Genomic DNA, 20,612 nt, shown 5'->3' with positions numbered 1-20,612 from the left:
TTCAATCCCCTAGAATTAATATTTTCAACTGCTTAGGAATTAAAGAAAAGTCACATTTGAACATTTGACTTCAGACCTTAACCATTGTTCAAAATAGCTCTAGGGCACACCTTTCTTTTAAGGGTCACAATTAGACATTTGTTGTGAAACACTATTGAAGGGACACCAGCCCACTGGAGCATGTGGCTCTGGTGGCCTTGCCTTCTCCCCCATTCCCTCTGCCTTGCTAGAAACTGTTAGATTACATTCCTAAAGCTAGCCACCAAGGTCTATTCCCTTATTTGGACAATTCCTCCTCCTGAGGCTGACCACCAAGGTCCAGCTATCAAAGTAGTGAAGTCCAGCAATCAGAAGCCCCCTTTGGCTCCCTCACCTCATTAACATGCCCAATCAAAGTTAAATGCTTCATCCAAACCCGGGGTTTCCCCTTGTACCTTTATAAACTGTCATTTCCCTACGTACCACATCTGTTTCCTCTCCACCCTGATGCAGTCCTTTGTCCCCTCCAGGACAAATACCCCTGCCCCCTTTCTCTGGTCCCCTCCCCCCTTCTCCCTAGTCCTCTATCTCAATGTATTTGTCTCTTATCCCCTGCCCTCTGTCCCTCTGGGGCAAATAAATCTCCCTTGTGCTGAGAACTTGGCCTTGGGGGTCCTGAGCCAACACTTTTCTTTTCAACTATTCCTGGGGAGTCATGACCAAACATCGCCTCACCCTAGATGGAGAACTGATGACAGACCAAAGTAGAGTTACCACCAAACAATACCAACTTGATGAACCAATGAGTTTTATTGAAGTTTCTTACAGAAATACAAATGAGGGGTCACTTACAGGAGCAGAAATGACTCAAAGACAGCTGCGTCACCAAAGCCCAGCCAAGCATGAGTGACAACCCACAGTAGCTGGGAACTGGGAGCACACTGGGCACTCAACCTGGAGAGTGTTTCATCTAGGTACCTCGATTGGTCTGAGCCTGTTTCTGGTAACTCAGCTGGTTCTTTTTCTTCTAAACTGCATGATTGGTCCCCGCTTCCTCCAGACTTCTGGGCTCCATTATGCTTTTTCCAGGCAGCTTGGCTTGGCTGAGAGTGACCTTTGGCAGTCTTGACTGCTTTTACACTCTTGGGGAGGGAGGGACCTAGTGAATCTGGTCAGTTTCAGTGACTTCCTGAAGCTGTCTTGAGTTGCTTACATCCTGTCTTAATGAGCTCCCTGCAGGATGGAATATTTCAATCTTGGAGGAAACTGCTATACACATATGTCCATTTTATAACCCCAGCCTATTTAATGCACCCCAGCCAATTTAAAGGGATTCAATACTTTCCTCCATTTTCCTGAGTCGACATGAAGTACTCCTTGTGTGGTTTTTATATAATTACTTAAGCTTTGAATGTTTTTTTTTCATTGTGGGAAGAGTATAAAATTATAGACAAGTGTATCTCAGCTGACATCTGTAGTGGGTAGCCATTCCAGCTTTGACCTGGAAGCTCCAACCTCCATTGAGGCTTCGGTAATGGTCACTCCTACAAGGCGGGGCTGAGAGAGGATGCTAAAGACCTGGGTTCCAGATGCATGGGCTCTCTTAGTTCCTGGACCCTGGACGCTGGAGGTAGATGGAGCAGAGTTCTCCAGAGAACACTGCCGGACTGCACCACGCCTTTCCCAGACTCTGTAAACTATCCATTCACTTGTAAGTTACCCCACAAAATAAACCTCCCTTTTAACTACGTGGAGTGGCCTTAATAATTTCACCAATAGACATCAGTATTCTCAGGTTGTGCTGGTTAAGTTTTATGAGCTTGACACATGTCTAGACATGTCTGTGAAGAGGGAATCTCAGGGGAAGTGTTGTCTTCGTCAGATTTCCCTGTAGGCATGTCTGTGGGGCATTTTCTTGATTGCTAGTTGACATAGGAGAGCCCACCCTACTGTATGCAGAGTCATCCCTGGGCAGGTGGACCTGAGCTCCAAAAGAAGAGTCGTTGAGTAAGCTAGGGAAGCAGAAAAGAAACCAGAGATCCTCCTGGATCTCTACTTCCGTCCCTGCCTCCAGGTCCCCTGAGCTCCTACTTGGTTTCCCTGGATGATGGACTGCTGTACCCTGTAAGCCAAGCAAAGCCTTTCCTCCCTCACAGCACTTTTGGAGAGTGTTTTATCACAGCAATGGAGAAGCACACTTAGACATTGGTCCACCTCTTCATTCATCCAACAACTTCTATTGAATGCTTATGCAGGCATTTGACCCTGATGCTGACAGAGGTTATCACACTACACTATATAACTGTCACCCTCTAGAGCAGGGGAGGATGTGTGCCAATCCATAGTTTTTTATTTGTTTTGCAACTCCCTGTGAATTATAGCTATTTCAATTATAAAAGACAGGTTCAGGAGGACTGGAGCAAAACAGTGTCTTCTGGACATGATGGGGTCACTGAACTCCTTAAGTCAGAGCAGCAGAGCATCCCAGCACAGGACCTGAACTAGATCTAGCCAGCCAACATTGAGTCAGGGAGTTGGGAGAGGCTCCCAGCCCCAACCTATAGCTGAGGAGCAATGCATAGTCAGTGATTTCTGGGAGAGGGAAGTCAGTTTTCTTTAAGGATTTGTCCCTCAGAGGTTAAGCACATCAATTAATGACCCCCACATTCGCAGGTATATGGGCAGCACAATTTGGACTCTGTAAGTTATTTAAAAAAAAAAAAAAAGGAAGAAGACACAAAGTTGAGAGCTGGTGGGGAGCTGGAGGGTGCATCTGGAGCTGGGGGAAGAGTAGAGAATGACTAGGATCAAAATAAATTGTGTTAAATTCTCAAAGAATTAATAAAAATACAGAGAATTACTTCAAAATTAAAATTTTAAAATATGATGGCCAATTGTCCATGATTCTACTAATTTTAGTCCTGAAATGCCTATGCCCTGGAAATCCCTCATAGCCTGTCAAACCAGGACAGCGGGTCACCCTATGAATCTCAAAAACCATTGTATATCTACCTAGTGATGTCCCACCTAAAGAGAACACAATAAACGGACAAGAAAAAGCCAACATGCTTGTCAGGCAGAGTAAAGCGTGTGAGGCACACTCACCTGTGGGAGGCACCACTGCCCAGGGATCACAACCTTCTCCTAAGTCAGATATAACCTTCCAACCTCAGAGCCCTTCCCAGTGCAATACTACTCCAGATCCAGCTGTCAATGAAGAGGTTGTTAACAGAATCACAACCGACTTAATATCCTTGCATGACTCTATCACACCACCAAAGAATTTTATCCATTAAAAAGAAAGCTTCCGGGCTGGAGAGATAGATGGCTCAGAGGTTAAGAGCACTGCTTGCTCTTCCAAAGGTCCTGAGTTCAATTCCCAGCACCCACATGGTGGCTCACAGCCATCTGTAATGAGATCTGGCGCCCTCTTCTGATCTGCAGGGATATGTGCAGACAGAACACTATACATAATAAATAAATAAATCTTAAAAAAAAAAAAAAAAAGCTTCCGCCTATTTCTCCTACCAGATGGCCTCATCCAGCCCTAACGGAAGAGGAGGTGCCTAGTCTCACTGCAGCTTGATGTGCTGGGGCTGGCTGATAACCATGGGATGTCCACCATGGTTATCAAGAGAAACAGTGGAGGAGGAGTGGATGGAGCAGTGGGGGTGGGGAGAGGAACTAGGAAGAGGGGAGAGAAGGGAAACTTTGGTTGGGATATAAAAAAAATTAGTAGGAATAAAAAAGTGGTGGGGAAACAAAGGAATATTTTTGATGAGACCACAAGAGCACGTGTACTTCCTACCAACTGATTAAATGCATTAAGTAAATAAAACAAAAGCAACTATAAGAATCTAAACTGCTTGGAGTATATTCAAAAGAAAAATAATTGACATTAGGTGCAGTTTAATATGCATTCTGTAGACCTCACTGCCAGGGTTTCAGAAAGCGCTGAATATAGGTTTGGGGTGGAGTTAAAGTATAAAGGCAAAAATTTCATTTCATAATCTAGAATCGCTCCTCTGTGCTTCACAGACATTGGGAAGCCTCCGTATTCAGACGCAGACACCAAAATAAGGTACTAACTCAAGAATATAAAAAATGCCATTCTACGGGGTACATGTGTGTTGTTGCTGGTATAGGGATTTTAACACTGTTGTGGTGTCTCTGAGATGTCTTTTAGCTTTTAAGGACTGGAAAGACTGCCAGATCTAGCATGTCCATCTGTCTGGACTTCTCTAACATTCAGTACAATAAATTATCACTAAATCTAGTAAAGGAAAAAAAAAGAAAGCTTCAATTTCCAGGCCATGCTCTAGTCACCACTGGTAAAATAAATATAATTATTTAGAGTTACCAAGCATGGCTTCACATTTCTTTCACAAGATCCCCTGTTTGTGCAGAGTGTTGAAAAACTAGTTTAGCTACCTGCTGCTAGTCTTTTAAATTGTAAGATATTTCTATAAGAGATAGATTGACAGATGATAGATAGATAGATAGATAGATAGATAGATAGATAGATAAATGGATGATAGACGGATGATAGACAGAAAATAGAAATTCTCTCTTCAGTGAAAATGCTGCTAAAACTCTACACTGCATGCTTTATTAAAACAAGTTAATAACCAAGTGCCCGCACCCAGTATCCATGCACTTTTAAGACTCAAACTACACACAGGCTCATGTCCATCCATATCGTTTCTCTACCTCCTCCTCCCACCCACCTTTCAGGCAAGTGAGTATTAAACAGCATTCCTTCCAACCTTGCTTAGTGTGTTTGTACTTACTGATGAGGGCTCTTACCCACTTTGTCATCCTCCTGTCCTAAGAATGAATTTATAAAGAAGCAGAAACACTAAAGGATTGGATTCTTCTCTCTTCATTTAAAAACGCTGTACATTTTTTAAATCTCTAGTACAAAGGAAATTTTCCATTAATGCTATTGCCAGCCTGCTGAAGGACAACTATCACTGTGCACAAACAATAACTATTAAATTCATGTATTTGGCAAATATTGCCATTTCTAAGTTACTCGAATCATTATATTACAAACTATTCCGTGGTGTGATGGGAATGCATATTGCAAATACTGCATTATTTGAATCTAGCACCCTTTAACTTTTATAGAATAGCATCATTTCATAAATATACACATATATTTTTAACTGGGTTTATCTCCCCAATAGGTTACATGGCCTAATTAAGAATCTTGCAATGTGAACTATAAAGAGATTCTAAAAATAACGTTCAGCCACAAGCCCCTATTATTAATTTAACTGTGACCTCAAGTACCACATACACAAAGACTACAAAGACAATTTACCCATGAGCAGACAAGCTAAGTCAGCCCGATCATGTCAGCATTCACGTTCCCCTCTGATGACCTCTGTTAGAAAGATCAAAGCGGGGCCTGAAATTAAGACTGCGACGGTTTCCGTCCGTCAATCCAGTTTCACAGTGTCCGGTCGTTCTGCGGGCTTTCTATTCAGTGCAGCTGTTGTGGCTCCTGAGATGTTCAGCTCTCTGATAAGTTATTTTCCAGTCTTTTGGCAAGAAAGAGGCTATCAGAGAAATGTTTTTCTTGATGCGTTCCAGCTGGAAGTAAATACGCTCTCCCATCGAAAAGCAGGTCATTGCCTGGGGGCTTCCAAATGTTGCCTGATGGAGCATATAGGTTAGGGGTCAGTCAAGAACCACTGGCTTTTCGTGATTAAGGAAACAGAGTGGCGGGAAGGAGCTGAGCACTCAGAATTTCAATTCCAGATTCCCTCCTCATGCATTTAAAACCTTGAAAATGCCACTTAGCCTCTGGCTGCGCCTCCACAGCCACATCCCTAATTATTCAGTGTTTGTTGACTACTCATAAAGAACTGGTTCCCGAGGAGAACATGCAGCAATCAAACAGCGTGGCCACTCTGTGCTCCTTTCCAGCGGATTTTCACAACCTACGGCTTTGAAGATACATTTAGCATAGACCAGAAAGAAAGATCACTCGTTGCCCCAAGAACACTCATTAGCAAAGATCCAACTGGACCAAAAGTGGATGGATGGACACGGCTTACATTTCTGATCCAGCACACAATTCCAAGATGTTTTTGGTTCAGAGCAAAACAGAGGCTTTTATTCATAAACCTACGATCTGTGTTGTGGTTGTGGACGAAGCCAACAGCCCAATGTGGGGAAACCATGCCCTTTGATTTCCTTGGCTGTGACTGAGCTGAGATTTGATGTTCTTTTGGTAATTTGGTCAAGATAAGTTCATGACGAAGACAGGAAAAAGTGTTTTCTCTCTGCAGCGGCACCAAAGAGGCCCCTTGTGTTTGGACGTATATCCCATATCCCTTGACCCATGTCACCAGCACATTCTGTTTTAATCTGGCAAACTGTATTTGCATAGATAGCACCAGAGTACCTAGGAACTCCTTGAGGCTCTGACCATGACCAGTCACTGGCACTTGCACCAGGCACTATTTACCAATGTGTTTGACTGGTTGTTTTCCTGGCCGTGAGGAGTTACTTTAAGGGCATATCATAGGAAACATTGTCTTTAAAACACACGGTAGGAAGTTGCTTAGGTTTGGGCGTTTTGATTTCTTTCTGTGTTGCTTATAATCCTTGTTTTCAAATGAGATTCTGTAGTAAAATTTCTCTTTCAAAGGTGACCCAAGTTGGAAATCATTTATAACCAGCTAAGAAAAACCCACCTTTTCCTACTTCTTAAATTGGAAACACAAGCTCCTGCCCACTGTACAATACACAGGATTATTGTTTTCCTCTTGTTTCCTGTGCAGGCCTTCAATTCTTAGAAGCTATGTGTTGTGTAAAGATGGAAGTAGATTCAATCAGGAAGCAATGAAGATGTCTAACGCCATGTATTTTTGCTTTCAAAATCATACCTTCATCTACCTACGGATTTAGTCCTAACTACTTCAAACTGTGTGACTACACAGAGCCACACTGACATTTACTTTGGTGCTGTCTTAAATAAATGTGTGTGTGTGTGTGTGTGTGTGTGTGTGTGTGTGTGTGTGTGTGTGTGTGTAGTAACAGTAGGAAAGGTCAAGAAATTTATCCACTGTCATTAGAAAACAGGAAATTCCTCTAGGCTACATTTGCTTCTTCAGGAACCCAAAGGTTTGCTAAACATTTAACATTCCCATGATTCCTATGTTAGCGTTATAAGAATAACACATCCTTGTGCTAAGCTTTAATATACTAGGAACCCCATGAGCATTTGATATGCATCCTGTTTGCCCCTATGCTAAATGGCCCCAGGTGTCTCATAACGGTGGACTCCACAGCCTCAGCCCGCTGTGGAGTATGTGGAATCTCACACAGCCATACCTTCAAACCACCCTTGCTTCTGCCCGTGGTAGAGGTGAGAAAATAAGCAAGGCCTTAAAATATAGGCTGCCTGCTGACTGTGTCTCCACACCAGAAGGAGGCTCAGCAGACAGCAGGCTGTGCTGTGGAACAGCAGAACAACAGGATAGAATTAGATGCAGACCCAGATCATGCTTCCTGATGGAAATGGATCCCAGCCATCGGCTCCTACCTGATCTTCGCATGGATTGTTTTCTGTGGAAAGGTAGTAGAATGACTTGTCTTCACCTGACTTTGTTTTTCTGTTTTCTCCTTCCACAGTTCATCGATGTGGTTTTAAAATCCTAATAGTGTGCATTTTCGCTGCTGCCCACATGTCTGTGGACATACGTTAGCCCAGGAGTGTGTTTTCCTATTTTGTCACACAAGTCCCTAATAAAGCTATCAATTCAAAAACAAAAACACTAACCCAACAGCAACAAAACCTGTTTGGGCTTGGGACTATAGCTCGGAGGGAGAGTGCTTGCTTCCCTTGCAGGGCACCCTAGTTCAGTCCCAAGACTAACACACACACAACAAGCATGCGCGCGAGCGCGCGCACACACACACACACACACACACACACACACACACACACACACACACCAAAAAAAAAAAAAACTGGAAAGAAAACTGCTGGTTTCACTGGGTTCAATCTCCCAGCTCACCTTGAATAACAGTTAGAACTAGTAGCTAGATTCTAATGTTAAAGGACATTTGGAGAAAACGTCACAACTCATCTATAAGACCCTAACATAGCAGCAAGTTCCATTCTTTGCCTTTCATTTAGTCCAAGGAGCCAAGAGAGGCTGTCTCTGACAAACCCGGCACCGTGACAGCACACGGCAAAGCAGAGCCAAGGAAATTCCAAACTGCTATCTGTCCCCATGTAAGAGAAATACTTTATGACCTTTAAAGTAGGCCTTTGTCCATTAACACAGCTCCCTGACAACGCTCAACCCATTCGCTCGTGGTGGAGCTGACTCTTGGCTCAGTGAGATCCAAAGGAAGTAACAAAAAACACAGACAGGCGATTTTTATCGCTTAGTTCGTTGGGAGCTGAGAGCATTTGCTTAGGAATCCAATCCCATAGCCGTCAGTACTCAAACTGTCACTAACCCAGGCGGCAGCTTCAGACTGGCAAAGACACATGGGCCTTTCAGTTCCCTGTCGGGGACTCCAGTCTGTTTGTCACACAGCTGAGCAGAGATATATGTTAATAGTAGCACCATTATTTAAAATTAGTGTCTGTTTCAGGACTAATTTTACAGGATTATGTGTGACCATTAAATCAACATTTTTTTTGCAGCAGACTATACTTATTTCACTTTCAAAGTTGAGGGGCTTTTTTTTACCCATATTATTTTTCTGTTAAAGAACAGCAATCAGTTAGGACTGTTAGAACCACACTCTGATGATCATATTTTATAATGTGTTTTCACACTGAACAAAGGCAGATGGGAAAAATGAGCCCAAAGCTCTCCATCCATGATGAAACACAAAAACACCTAATTGAAGAGGTCACATATCCAGACTTCAGGCTGCTTCAGAGAATTTGGATTAGATCCCTCCCTTTGCTGGACTACACAGTCAGGTGTATCTTCACTTGAGGTCAGGATGTGCCGGGGAATCAAACCTGAAACTGAAAAGCAGAATAATTATCTACTTGGTGTCCAAAACCACGTTGTGAATTGTTGGGATGAGTTACGCCTGGGAGATCAGAAGCCATCTTCAGATGCCCCAGGTGCCCCTTCTGTTCAGTCTACCCATCTCCTTCCTGCACGGTCCCACACCAAGGCAGACCGTGGGGCAGCCAGCTCAGCGCGTGCTCTCTCTCTCTCTCTCTCTCTCTCTCTCTCTCTCTCTCTCTCTCTCTCTCTCTCTCTCTCCTTCCTTTCTGTCTCTCGATGAAGAGTCTTTCTTTCAACTCTGTCTAGCACCTCCAGTCCTTCTCCCCTGCCCTCTTCTCTCAAGCAATATAATTTGAGTTGAAATACAAACAGCGTTCCTCTCACTTTTTTTTTTTTTTTGCTTTTGCTGCATTAAAAAAAAATAATGAAAGAGGGAAACAAAGGCTAGTGTGAACTTTGGAGATTATTATGTCTTCTGGTCCCAGCTGCCAGATTTATTTCTTCTTTACAGCTAAATCAGGTCATTACCCTACAAATCTTTGTTCTGGATGAAAGATTTAAATCTCCACAGAATTTGGAGGCTGGGGGTGAGGAGGTGCAGGCATAAGCCGTACATAGTAATTGGCTTGATCTCATCCGGATGTTTGCACAGAGGCTGCCATCAAAATCTGATCAGCTTTTCCTGGCCCCTTTCACTTTTCTAGAGTCCCTGGCTATCCCAACAACAAACCACGTTGTCCCAGCAGTCTGTCCTTTGCGCTCGTTTATAAACTGTCCCTCATCTCAGACGTCATGTTTCCGCACAGCTACTTTCAACAATTGAAGACATAAAAAACATTTTGCTTTATAATATAATCGAGGGTTGTTTTTGTTGTTGTTGTTGTTGTTTGTTTGTTTCTGAGATGACAGCACTTGTCCTTGACGAGTTCTGAATTATTTTTTCAGAATAAAAAAAAAAAAAATCAGGCATGAGGAGGGCTTAGAGATTCCATTCAGTTCCTTTAAAGTCAAAACCAAAGACCAGCGAACAGTGGTGGCAGAAGTCTGAAAAGGCATTAAGTCATCAGAATCGCCACTCAGTGAAGCAGCTTTGGAGCAGATGTCACCCTCGTCATCTTTATCTAAAGAACAGGGAGGGACGTTGAATATATTAACACAGATAGCTGGGCCAGCCTAGAGCCAAGGCTGCTTTCACACTGCTCCAGGGCCCCAAAGCACCGCTGCAGCCTCCGCTTGACACAGCAGCCCTCTTTTCTCCTATTTCAGGGCGAGCAGAGGACTGGGATTTAGGCTTGGAGCCCTGCACCAGAACACTTGCATGGTTCTTGCTTAACACAGGAGAGTGAAGCCTTACACACCAGTCTGACTGGCTGAATTAAACCCACCTTGTTCAGGAACCCAGGCTGGAATCCAGTGTCCTAGGGCCTCTGTGTGCAGGTCTCTGGTCCTCTGTGTGCAGGTCTCTGAGCTCTCTGTGTGCAGGTCTCTGGCCCTCTGTGTGCAGATCTCTGGCCCTCTGTGTGCAGGTCTCTGGGCCCTCTGTGTGCAGGTCTCTGGACCCTCTGTGTGCAGGTCTCTGGCCCTCTGTGTGCAGGTCCCTGGCCCTCTGTGTGCATCTGGGCCCTCTGTGTGCAGGTCCCTGGCCCTCTGTGTGCATCTGGGCCCTCTGTGTGCAGGTCTCTGGTCCTCTGTGTGCAGGTCTCTGAGCCCTCTGTGTGCAGGTCCCTGGCCCTCTGTGTGCAGGTCTCTGGGCCCTCTGTGTGCAGGTCTCTGACCCTCTGTGTGCATCTGGGCCCTCTGTGTGCAGGTCTCTGGCCCTCTGTGTGCAGGTCTCTGGCCCTCTGTGTGCAGGTCTCTGGCCCTCTGTGTGCATCTGGGCCCTCTGTGTGCAGGTCTCTGGGCCCTCTGTGTGCATCTGGGCCCTCTGTGTGCATCTGGGCCCTCTGTGTGCAGGTCTCTGGCCCTCTGTGTGCATCTGGTCCCTCTGTGTGCAGGTCTCTGGGCCCTCTGTGTGCAGGTCTCTGGGCCCTCTGTGTGCATCTGGGCCCTCTGTGTGCAGGTCTCTGGCCCTCTGTGTGCAGGTCTCTGGCCCCTCTGTGTGCAGGTCTCTGGCCCTCTGTGTGCAGGTCTCTAGCCCTCTGTGTGCAGGTCTCTGGCCCTCTGTGTGCAGGTCTCTGGGTGCTACTCATTGTGATTCTTTGAATGAGCAGGTAGAGCAGAACTGAGGCCCTGGATTTGGGGCCTTTGGGAAATGTCCATTTTCTACAGATTTGATGTTTCCTTCCCAACTGCTGAAGAGGTTCTCTAAGCTGTCTGTCTGTCAGCATGCCCCTTCTGACAAAGGGAATGAGGGCTTGTCAAGGATCGGGGGAAACGTTCTTGGGTCAAAGCATTCATGTCAAAAGTCCTGTGAAAGCTGCTGAGAACCTGCCATGAACAGTAGAAATCCTGACTGAGAGAAAGGCTGGAACTAGGGGGCACACAGCCTCAAATCCCCATCTGACGAAACTATCTCTGCCCTGGTCTTGTCATCTTGTCTGAACATGCTCCCTCTGAGGACCTCTCCCAGTTAAGCAGGCCTCTTTTAAATGTTTAATGCTATTGTTTTGTTCACCCCATCTCAGTCATTAGTTTACCACATTAACCTCAGTCACCTTGGGAGAATGTGGTCTAGTCAGCACTAATGAAGGCCTAGATGAAAGGAATGCTCTAGAACATGTGGGAGCAGAGATGGTAGGGGTGATGCTCAACCAGTGTCCTGGGGCTAGCAGCCAGGAGGACTGACAATGTACCAGTGTACCCCCACCGGAAGTTGAATACACATATACCTAGCAGCAGGGGTGGGGGTGGGTGTACCAAAAGGAAGTTGAGGGGTGCCTCCCACCACCTTACCTTCATCAAAGTTTTATCAACAAAGACTCTAGAATGCACGCTTGGCCCTTGTCATTTAAGATGGTGAAAAGCAAAGTAGGCCACCTCAGTTTGACAGAATGACAGCTGTTCCCACAGCAGCTTTAGAATGCTATTTGAAAATCAGATCGTTGATTTTTTTAAAGGCTCCATCCATTGTCAGGCTTGTTTTTCCTTCAGTTTATCTAAATGGGAGCTTCCTTATCTGCAAGGACACAGATACCTTTGCTGGGAGCATCCTGCACCATACAAATGTGTTACACGGTAAAGCTCTTTCTGGTAACATTCAGGTGTTCTGCACTACAGAAGCCTTCCAGTGTACTAGCAGCATGGGTTAGAACACAGGAAAACATGATTCGTTTGGATCTCTAAAAGAATGCAATAGCACAAAATAGCATGATATTTGTTCCAATACTTGAACATGTGTAAAATCCAACTTGTGTGATTAGTTCTTTGAAATGATGCTTATTTGTAACATGCTCAAATGTCTCCCAGAGGGTAAAGTGGTCTACAAAAACACTTTTGATCTCCATTCATTTCTCAAGCACCTCCAGATTAAAGGTCCTGTTGGGGAAATAGTCTGCTTGTGTGTGGGCTGAGAGGCACTTTTATTTTCAATGGGAAGAAAGAGGTTGAGTTACACTTTGAAAGATCTCCTTACAATTAGGAAATAACAAGCTGCCCGTGTAAGTCGCTGCTTGCCAATTCCCTGCCAGCATCTGCCAGCTCTCCATTGGAGGGCAACAATGGGGCAGGAGCATTCTCCTTTCCAAACGTGCTCATGTAAAGAAAGCATCTTTGACCTTGCTGTCCCGCCACAGTGCCACAAAGACAAAGGTTGTATATGGATGAAGGTGGGATTTGCTACCTGAGCAAATTAAAAATGACTCAGTCAGCCCGGTGTGGTGGCGCACGCCTTTAATCCCAGCTCTTGGGAGGCAGAGGCAGAAGGATCTCTGTGAGTTCCAAGTCAGCCTGGTCTACAAATCGAGTTCCAGAACAGCTAGGGCTGTTACCCAGAGAAACCCTTTCTCGAAAAGCCAAAATAAATAAATAAAGTGACCCAGTTCGATACAACTATACAGCACCAGTAAAAACAAAGCTTTATCGTAAAGGTGAAAGATTTGAGTTCTCCTCTCAATAATGCCTAGCTACGCTGAAGTTGAAGAAGCCATTTCATTGCTTTGAGCCTCAGTTACATCATCTGCAAAATGAACAGCCTAGTTGCCTCCTTTACAAAATTGTGTACAAGACGCCAAGTGAGGAACATCTATAAAAGATAACACCATATCATGTGTGATACCCGGTACGACGTCGGTGAATCTCAGTTAGCTATCACACACCAGTTACATTCATGACTGCAGCTTTGGGCTGCCTTTATGCTGGGCACATAAATGGACATTTCTGAAATGTTTTTGCATACTGAAGGCTCAGAGTACAGTATCATTTACAAAGAAGCAATGTAAGCATTCCCAGATGTCAGCGAATACTTTTCGAAGTGAGAGCCTACAATCAGACATAAAGTGCTCAGAGCTGGTTTACCCTGAGCTCTGGAGCAGAGTAAGGGTATGTACCTTTAAGCACAAGATCTGGGAAGATGTTGTCAGGTCTCTTTTACTGACAGCTGCTCCAAAGGTCAAGCCTGTGCATGAATCACAATCAGTTAACAAAGGGAAAGAGGTCACTTGAAAGTTACTGGCATGTCAGCTAAAGCCGTCTTTTTTTAGCTGGTATACTGTAGGTATCTTACAAACAAGGAAATCCTGCATTCAGTCATTCCCCTTCTCACAGAATCATTTCCCATCTGTCTAAGAGATGTGATCTCAAAACGGTTTGCTTAGATCCACTGGCCAGTAGAAAACATACAGAATCATCCCACTAGTGTTTCTTGTCTAGATCTCATAGGCTTCCCAACATGCATAAATCATAAAAATGAGGGAATGAACCCCTTACAATGTTACACATGAGGGAATGGACTCCAGAGAGGTTTAGCATTCCCTCGACATCTCTCTGATCTCCCTCCTGTCCCTTGCACAACCCACATGTGACTTGCAATAAAGACAAGAGGTTAGTATCCCTTTAAATCAAAAGACCACAACACAAAGGGATGCTTTCCACTGGGTGCAAGACAGGACACTTCAGGGAAACCATCAGTTTACCCAGTATTCATTAAAACAGAGCAAACCGTGCTGCCCTGTTAGTTTTTTCTGAAAACCTCAGCAAGCTGTGACCTACTATGAATAGAAGAGAGTGGAAAGCTGCCTAAGCGATGAGAAGAGCCAGGCTGTGAAGCGTCGGTGATTATGCACAACTTGAATGGGGAAAAGTGAGTTTAATTCCACACGTGCCCTCTGTAAAGGTATTAACTGGGTAACCACATTAGCAGCACTGTTGAAGATGGAAAGTGTGTCCTTGTACAAACAGATAGTGAAAATTAATCTGACTCTTAGCTTTACAGCTAAGACAACATTTTCTACCCAAACAAACAAAAAACATATACAGTTTTAAAAAAATCTTATTTGAGGTTTCTTTCTTTAGTTAGCCAGTTCTTTCACCAACCACTTTTGTAAGTGTACTCACACCACACATGACACAGACACCCACATGTTCCCACACACATTCACATACATACATACATATCACACACACACCATACACTTACCACACACAAACATACAAAACACCTCTCTCTCTCTCTCTCTCTCTCTCTCTCTCTCTCTCTCTCTCTCTCTCTCTCTCTCTCTCTCTCATATTTCTGCCAAGAATTACACATGATATTAATTCCAATAGCACTTTTGCAACAATGAGAGTCATATGAACACCCATAATATATTTCGTTTTTGTTTTTACAATTTTAATTTAAGCCAAGAAAGAAGGCAGAAGCCCCTCTTGACAACATGAAGAGCCATTCAGCTAGCTCTCAGATCTGGAAAGGTGTGTCTGCAGGAGGCTGAGGAGAATTGAAACATCAATCAAGAATCCCCCTTTCTCCTTCAGCCAGAAAACCAATATAGAACTGAAACCCTTGCTTCACACTTTCTTACCCCACTGCCTGCAAGCTCACATGGCACCCTATAATTCAAACAGAGAATGAGATGGCCTGGGGCTCTGTGGGAGCCAGTCAGGAGCCGGGCTAAGCAGACTGCACCAGCTTTACTATTACTGATGACAATCGTTCACAGCTACCATTTCTGACTTGACTTCCACTGTTGCTGACTTTTCCATGCTTGCTGTCTAATTACGTCCCATCTTGAAAATGCAGCACGAGAAAATTCCATTTCAGCTCTAATAATAGAAATGGGTAATATTTACTGCTTTAGCAGATTGTGCTGTGTTGTGAATGAAGGCTGCCTCTTCAGTCACATTACAGAGACGAAGTTTCTCCGGCAACCGTGGAACGTATGGGAATTAGGAAACTAAGTAGACTGTGGGGGCAATGTGACTTTAAGAAAGTAATTTAATCTAAATTGTGATGTTAAATGGAAATCTCATCCATAAAAATTGTATGTTGGAAAAGCAACTAAATGTCTAAGTAGGGAGAAAAGGCAATTTTAAAATGTTATTTTAAAGTATATTAGTGGCACTGAATCTCACGCAATTGAAAAGTCAGATCATTTTCCCAAACAAAAGCTTAGTCTATAAGCTTAGTGATAGCAATATGCTGCATTTGTTGAAAATAGAAGAAAATGCCAAAATAACCTTGAGCCACAGATAAAAGCAAAATGATAGAATGGTATTCTGGGTAAAGAGCGGCCAAAACAAACCTGCGTGAAGATTTGCACACAGTAACTGAAGAGGTGGTGCTTAGGGTGTCTCTTGCTATTAAGTTCACGAAGGGCCATGAAGTTTAGATTTCCAGCAGGCAGTAATACACTGCTCTATTAGTAAAAATTAAGAAACGCTTTTTGCTTAATTTCTCTACTAAAAAATATTAAGAAAGCTTTGAGGGCTGAATAAATGGCTCAGTGGTTAAAAGTACCAGGTTTCTTTGCAGAGGACCCAAGTTCAGTTCCCATATGGCACCTCACATCCCTAAGCAACTGAAGTTCCAGGAGCTCTGACCCCCTCTTTTGGCCTTCATGGGCACTGCACATATAAGGTGCACAGATATGCATGCAGGCAAAACACTCATACACATAAAATCAAAATAAACACATTTTTTTGAGAAACCTTGAACACATTATAAACAAACAACTTACTTTTCCCTGGACAACAATAAAGGACAGGCAAACACCATCAGTTACCACAAATGAAGCAGTTCTTGCTTGGGGTGAAAACTGAGCCTGAATTTGAAGATGTGTAGTCAATCTACAGCAAATAACTTCATGAGATTCTAGAAGAGTTCAGCAGATACCACAGAACACTGGAAGGAAAGATAACTGAGTAAATTCTATGTCAATTCATATTTAACATTTACTGTACTGTGTTCTAACAATTGAGTAGGGATTGGCTGGGTGGGACCTTCCTCATCAACATCCCAAGAACAAAGTAAGTCCGAGGATCCCTCTACATCACCATCCTCACTAAGGCTTTATAGAAGTGGTTCTCAGCCTTTCTAATGCTGCGACCCTTTAATATAGTTCCTCATGTTGTGGTGACCCCCAGCCATAAAATTATTTTTGTTGCTACTTCAAAACTGTAATTTTGCTATAGTTATGAATCATAATATAAATACCTGTGTCTTCTCATTGTCTTGGGTATCTCCTGTGAAGGGTTTGGTCAACCCTCATGGGGGCGGGGCGCGGATCACCACTCTGTAATAAATGCTGGGGAACTGGAACGATAGCAGATGGTGGAGCTCCAATCACAGATGCTCCTCTGCCTTGTCTTGGGCCCGCATCACTGGAGGCCTTCTCTATGGATCTTCTCACAAAAGATGTCACTGCCTTGAATGGCTGGCACTATGCAGTAAACAACAAAAAATTGCCTTTTGATTGAATTTTAGAAAAGAGTTTTGCTCTCAAGATACAGGGAAGAATTATAGGAAAATTCTGCAGATCTTTACATAAAAATTCATAATGTGTATATCACCTTTAATTATGTTATCCTACATCTTTTAAATGCACTACAGTTGAGATTTAAGTGCCAAATGGCTTAGTTATCACTGCCAAATATGGCCTAAGTAGACATTTACAAATGTACAAGATATTATATGATGCTATTTACAAGCTGTAGGACAACTTATAAAACTTTTCTGAGTACAAAGTGTGGAAGCTAGGATGAAAGGTAATGTTTCACATGGTTTATAAGCTTTAAAAAACTAAATACAAGTTACCCTCCAGCTAAATATTTGTGAATGCACATACTGTCTTCTAAAACCTCTCAGTAAATACAAATAAAGAGTAGGTAAAAGCCATGGAAGTTCATCCTACCATGAATATTAGATTCTTTCCAGAACTAAATCATTTCAAGACAGAAATGTTAATGATCCTATTTTATTGAAATAGTGTAAACATAAATTGCAATATTACAATGTACTCTCTTAAATATGTACAACTTAAAAAATTTGAGAAGAAAGGGTTATTGTGGAAATTACCCTAATTTTATCCTTATACTTTATACACATATATTGAATTCTGCTTATATTAGTCATCCTAACATTGCTATGACTAGATATCTGGTAATAGTAACTTAACAGGAAGAAAGGCTGACTTTGGCTTCCAGTTTAACATGGGTACCATCTATCACGTTGAGGCAGGCACAGCAACAGGACTGTGAGGCAGCTGGCTAGACTGCATCTGCAGTAGGAAGCAGAAAGCATGAATGCTGAATTGCTCTCCTTTCCCTTTTTATTTAGACCAGACCGAAACTTGCTGTGGGATGTTCTCTATGCTGTGAATGTGTTGCTCTGATTGGTTAATAAATAAAATGCTGATTGGCCAGGAGCCTGGCAGGAAGTATAGGCAGGACAAGGAGGGAGGAGAATGCTTGAAAGTGGAAGGCTGAGGCAGGGAGACGCTGCCAGCCACTGCCGTGAGAATCCTGATGTAAGGTACCGGTAAGCCACGAGCCTGGAGATAACTCCAGCAACACAAGCACAAGCATGCTGCCACCCACATGTACAGCAGTTCTTGCCACCTTAACTCGTCCAGTATAGAAATGCTCTACAGACATGCTCAGAAGTTTGTCGCCCAGGTGATTTTAGATCATGTCAAGCTGACCGTCAACTTTGATCATTGCAATGCTAAATGCAAAATATGTAGACTTGGGTAAGAGCGATGAGCTATAATCATGGCACAACATGAATAGCATCCTCTTGTGAGGTTCCTTCCATCAAACAAACTAGTCCATTACTTTCAAATTTAGTCTCATTCAAGTTCTCAGGACATGGGCAAACTCTTTGTCAAAATGTAGCTGAAATGGCCTCCAATCAAGCTCTCTATAAAGCCATTGAACTTCATGAACCAGGCCTCCACTCTCAGTGTTTCTCTCCACAATCTCATCTTCCAAACTGCCATGAGAATGGCCTTGAAACTCTGCCTACAACATTCCAGGATATTCTAATCTGAAATCTAAAACTCTTCCCCATTCCTCCTTCAAATCAGTTACAAAGGCCTATAAAACACATAGTTTGTCACAGCAACAACCCCACTCTTGATACCAATTTCTATATTAATTCCTTTTCTCAGAGCTATAACCAGAGCTGACAAGAAGTAACTTAATGGACAAGGGCCTTACTTTGGCTCACAGTTTAACAAAGGATACAATCTATCATGGTGGCATGAGGCAGCTGGTCATTGTGCAATCTCAGTTAGGAAAGGGAAGAGTGATGAAAGTTCCCTTTCTCTCTCAACTTTTAAGTCTTTTTAAATTATTTATTTCTTTTATTGGTGTTTTGTTTGCATGTATGTCTGTGTGAAAGTGCTGGATCACCTGGACCTGGAGTAACAGACAGTTGTGAGCTGCCATGTGGGTGCTGGGAACTGAACCTGGGTCCTCTGGAAGAGCAGCCAATGCTCTTAAGCCTTGAGCCATCTCTCCAGTCCCTCATTTTTATTTTATTTATTTATTTACTTACTTACTTATTTACTTATTTATTTGGGGTGGCACATGTGTGAAGAGCAACAGACAACTTGTAGGAGTCAGTTCTCTCCTCCTATCATGTGGTTCTGGGGATCAAACTCAGGTCGGCAAGCTAGGCAGCAAGTGCCTTTACTCACTTAGACACCTTACTCACCTCCTTTGTCTTTCTTCTCAGTCCAGACCCCAGCCCATAGAACATTGCTCCCAAATTTAGGGTAGGTCTTCACACCTTAATCCAGTCTAAAAGTCCCTCACAGAGACTTGCCAAAGTTTGTGTCCCTGCCAAAGATCCTGTCAAGTCGAAAATCAGTGTTAACCATTACAATATTACATACCCTCCCCCCTCTAAAACAAAACATAACTAAAATATTTTCAAATACTTTAAAGGAAGTAAAAAGTGCTTAAACCTCTCTATGAGCATGTGTAAGGAGAGAGGGGGTGGAGAGAACTACCTAAGAAAAGAAAAGAGATGTGGTAAGGCATGAAGGACATGCAGACAGAACCCCTTGTTTCCTAATGCTGCTCATGGCTGGAAGTAGCAGCCATGAGGATGTACATTGCAGTCATCCTGTGACAGGGATTGAAAGTGATATAGGCCCCAGCTATTCAACAAAATCCTCAGCCTTCATCCCAAGGCTCCCTTCCCACATCAGCTACCTTCCTAGGACCAAGGATAGCAGGGACACTCAGGCAGATAGGTCCATGTTCTTGGGAAACACGGAGTCTTGCATTGCCTAGTTGGGGAAAGCACTACTCAAAGGCACTGCCAAACCCCCCTTAAACTGCTTGGTTGGTGATCAGGATACTGCCATGAAAAAATTCTCCCTCTTTCACTCATTGTCAACCTTACCTCACCATCTGATGACTCTCCCAGCCCTATCAGACTCCCTCTCCATTTTCTCTCATGAGAATCTCCCCTAAGGAACCCTGACACATTCAGTTCTACTGGACTATGTTACCCCCGCAAAAAAAAAAAAAAAAAAATGCAAAATTGGCCAACAATTCTGGAAGCATCTGTTCCCTGAAAGCCTTACTTTGCTTCATGTACACCATCTCCAGAAGTTTCTCTCTGCTTCTTTTTCTAGGAAAAATACACAAAGTTTAAATTTTCATCTTGGCAAATCTCCCCACCTGGTGAACTGTTCAGATATAGCTGGAGACATTTTTCTGAGTGCTTTAAAAAGGAGTCTAATCATAATGGGAGGCAGTTTATGCAGAGGAAGTTCACAGCGTCAGATAAATACTCATCAAATGCTCAGAGGCAGGTCTTGCTTGGGGATGCCTTATTTTAATATTTTGAAGTTTATAAATCAGGCAGAGCACTGTCTTTCATCCTGGCTGCCACACTTTTACAGTTAGTAAATTAGGTTTTTCATGGTATCCGTAGGTTATAAATAGCATAGTCCTTGTATGTTTAAGACATATTTGTCACTCTGTGATACCCATAAATTTGGCATTTAAAATTCAATTCTAAGGCATTTCAAATATTCAGGATGATATAAAACATAATCTGGGTCTCTAAACTTTGGGTTTTTATGGCTGATATTTAAAATAATGTATCAAGAGGTTAATACCCTGTCTGAAATTGTCTCCATGTCTTTCTACTCACAACTGGTTTGTCTGTTATGACTGTCAGGATAAATTAGGAAAGATTTGAGCCAATTGTCCCTTTAGACACAGCTTTAAGTATCCCTGCCATAGATG

General features: G+C 43.2%; 1 protein-coding gene across 1 annotated transcript; it reads right to left on the bottom strand.

Annotated features, from left to right (window-relative positions):
- Positions 1 to 3,498: 3,498 nt before the first annotated feature.
- LOC128097642 (uncharacterized) lies at positions 3,499 to 19,720 on the bottom strand. The gene is made up of 3 exons (XM_052718291.1): positions 19,063 to 19,720; positions 16,561 to 16,786; positions 3,499 to 16,248 (listed from the first exon to the last, which is right to left on the bottom strand). The coding sequence occupies exon 3, from the start codon at positions 11,300 to 11,302 to the stop codon at positions 10,394 to 10,396; it is 909 nt and encodes a 302-aa protein (XP_052574251.1). The 5' UTR covers positions 11,303 to 16,248; positions 16,561 to 16,786; positions 19,063 to 19,720; the 3' UTR covers positions 3,499 to 10,393.
- Positions 19,721 to 20,612: the final 892 nt, after the last annotated feature.

The sequence above is a fragment of the Peromyscus californicus genome, unplaced genomic scaffold, assembly GCF_007827085.1.
Source record: "Peromyscus californicus insignis strain IS unplaced genomic scaffold, ASM782708v3 Scaffold_5__1_contigs__length_169319896, whole genome shotgun sequence".
NCBI classification, from domain to species: Eukaryota; Metazoa; Chordata; class Mammalia; order Rodentia; family Cricetidae; genus Peromyscus; species Peromyscus californicus.
This window is presented reverse-complemented; position numbering and strand designations above follow the sequence as displayed.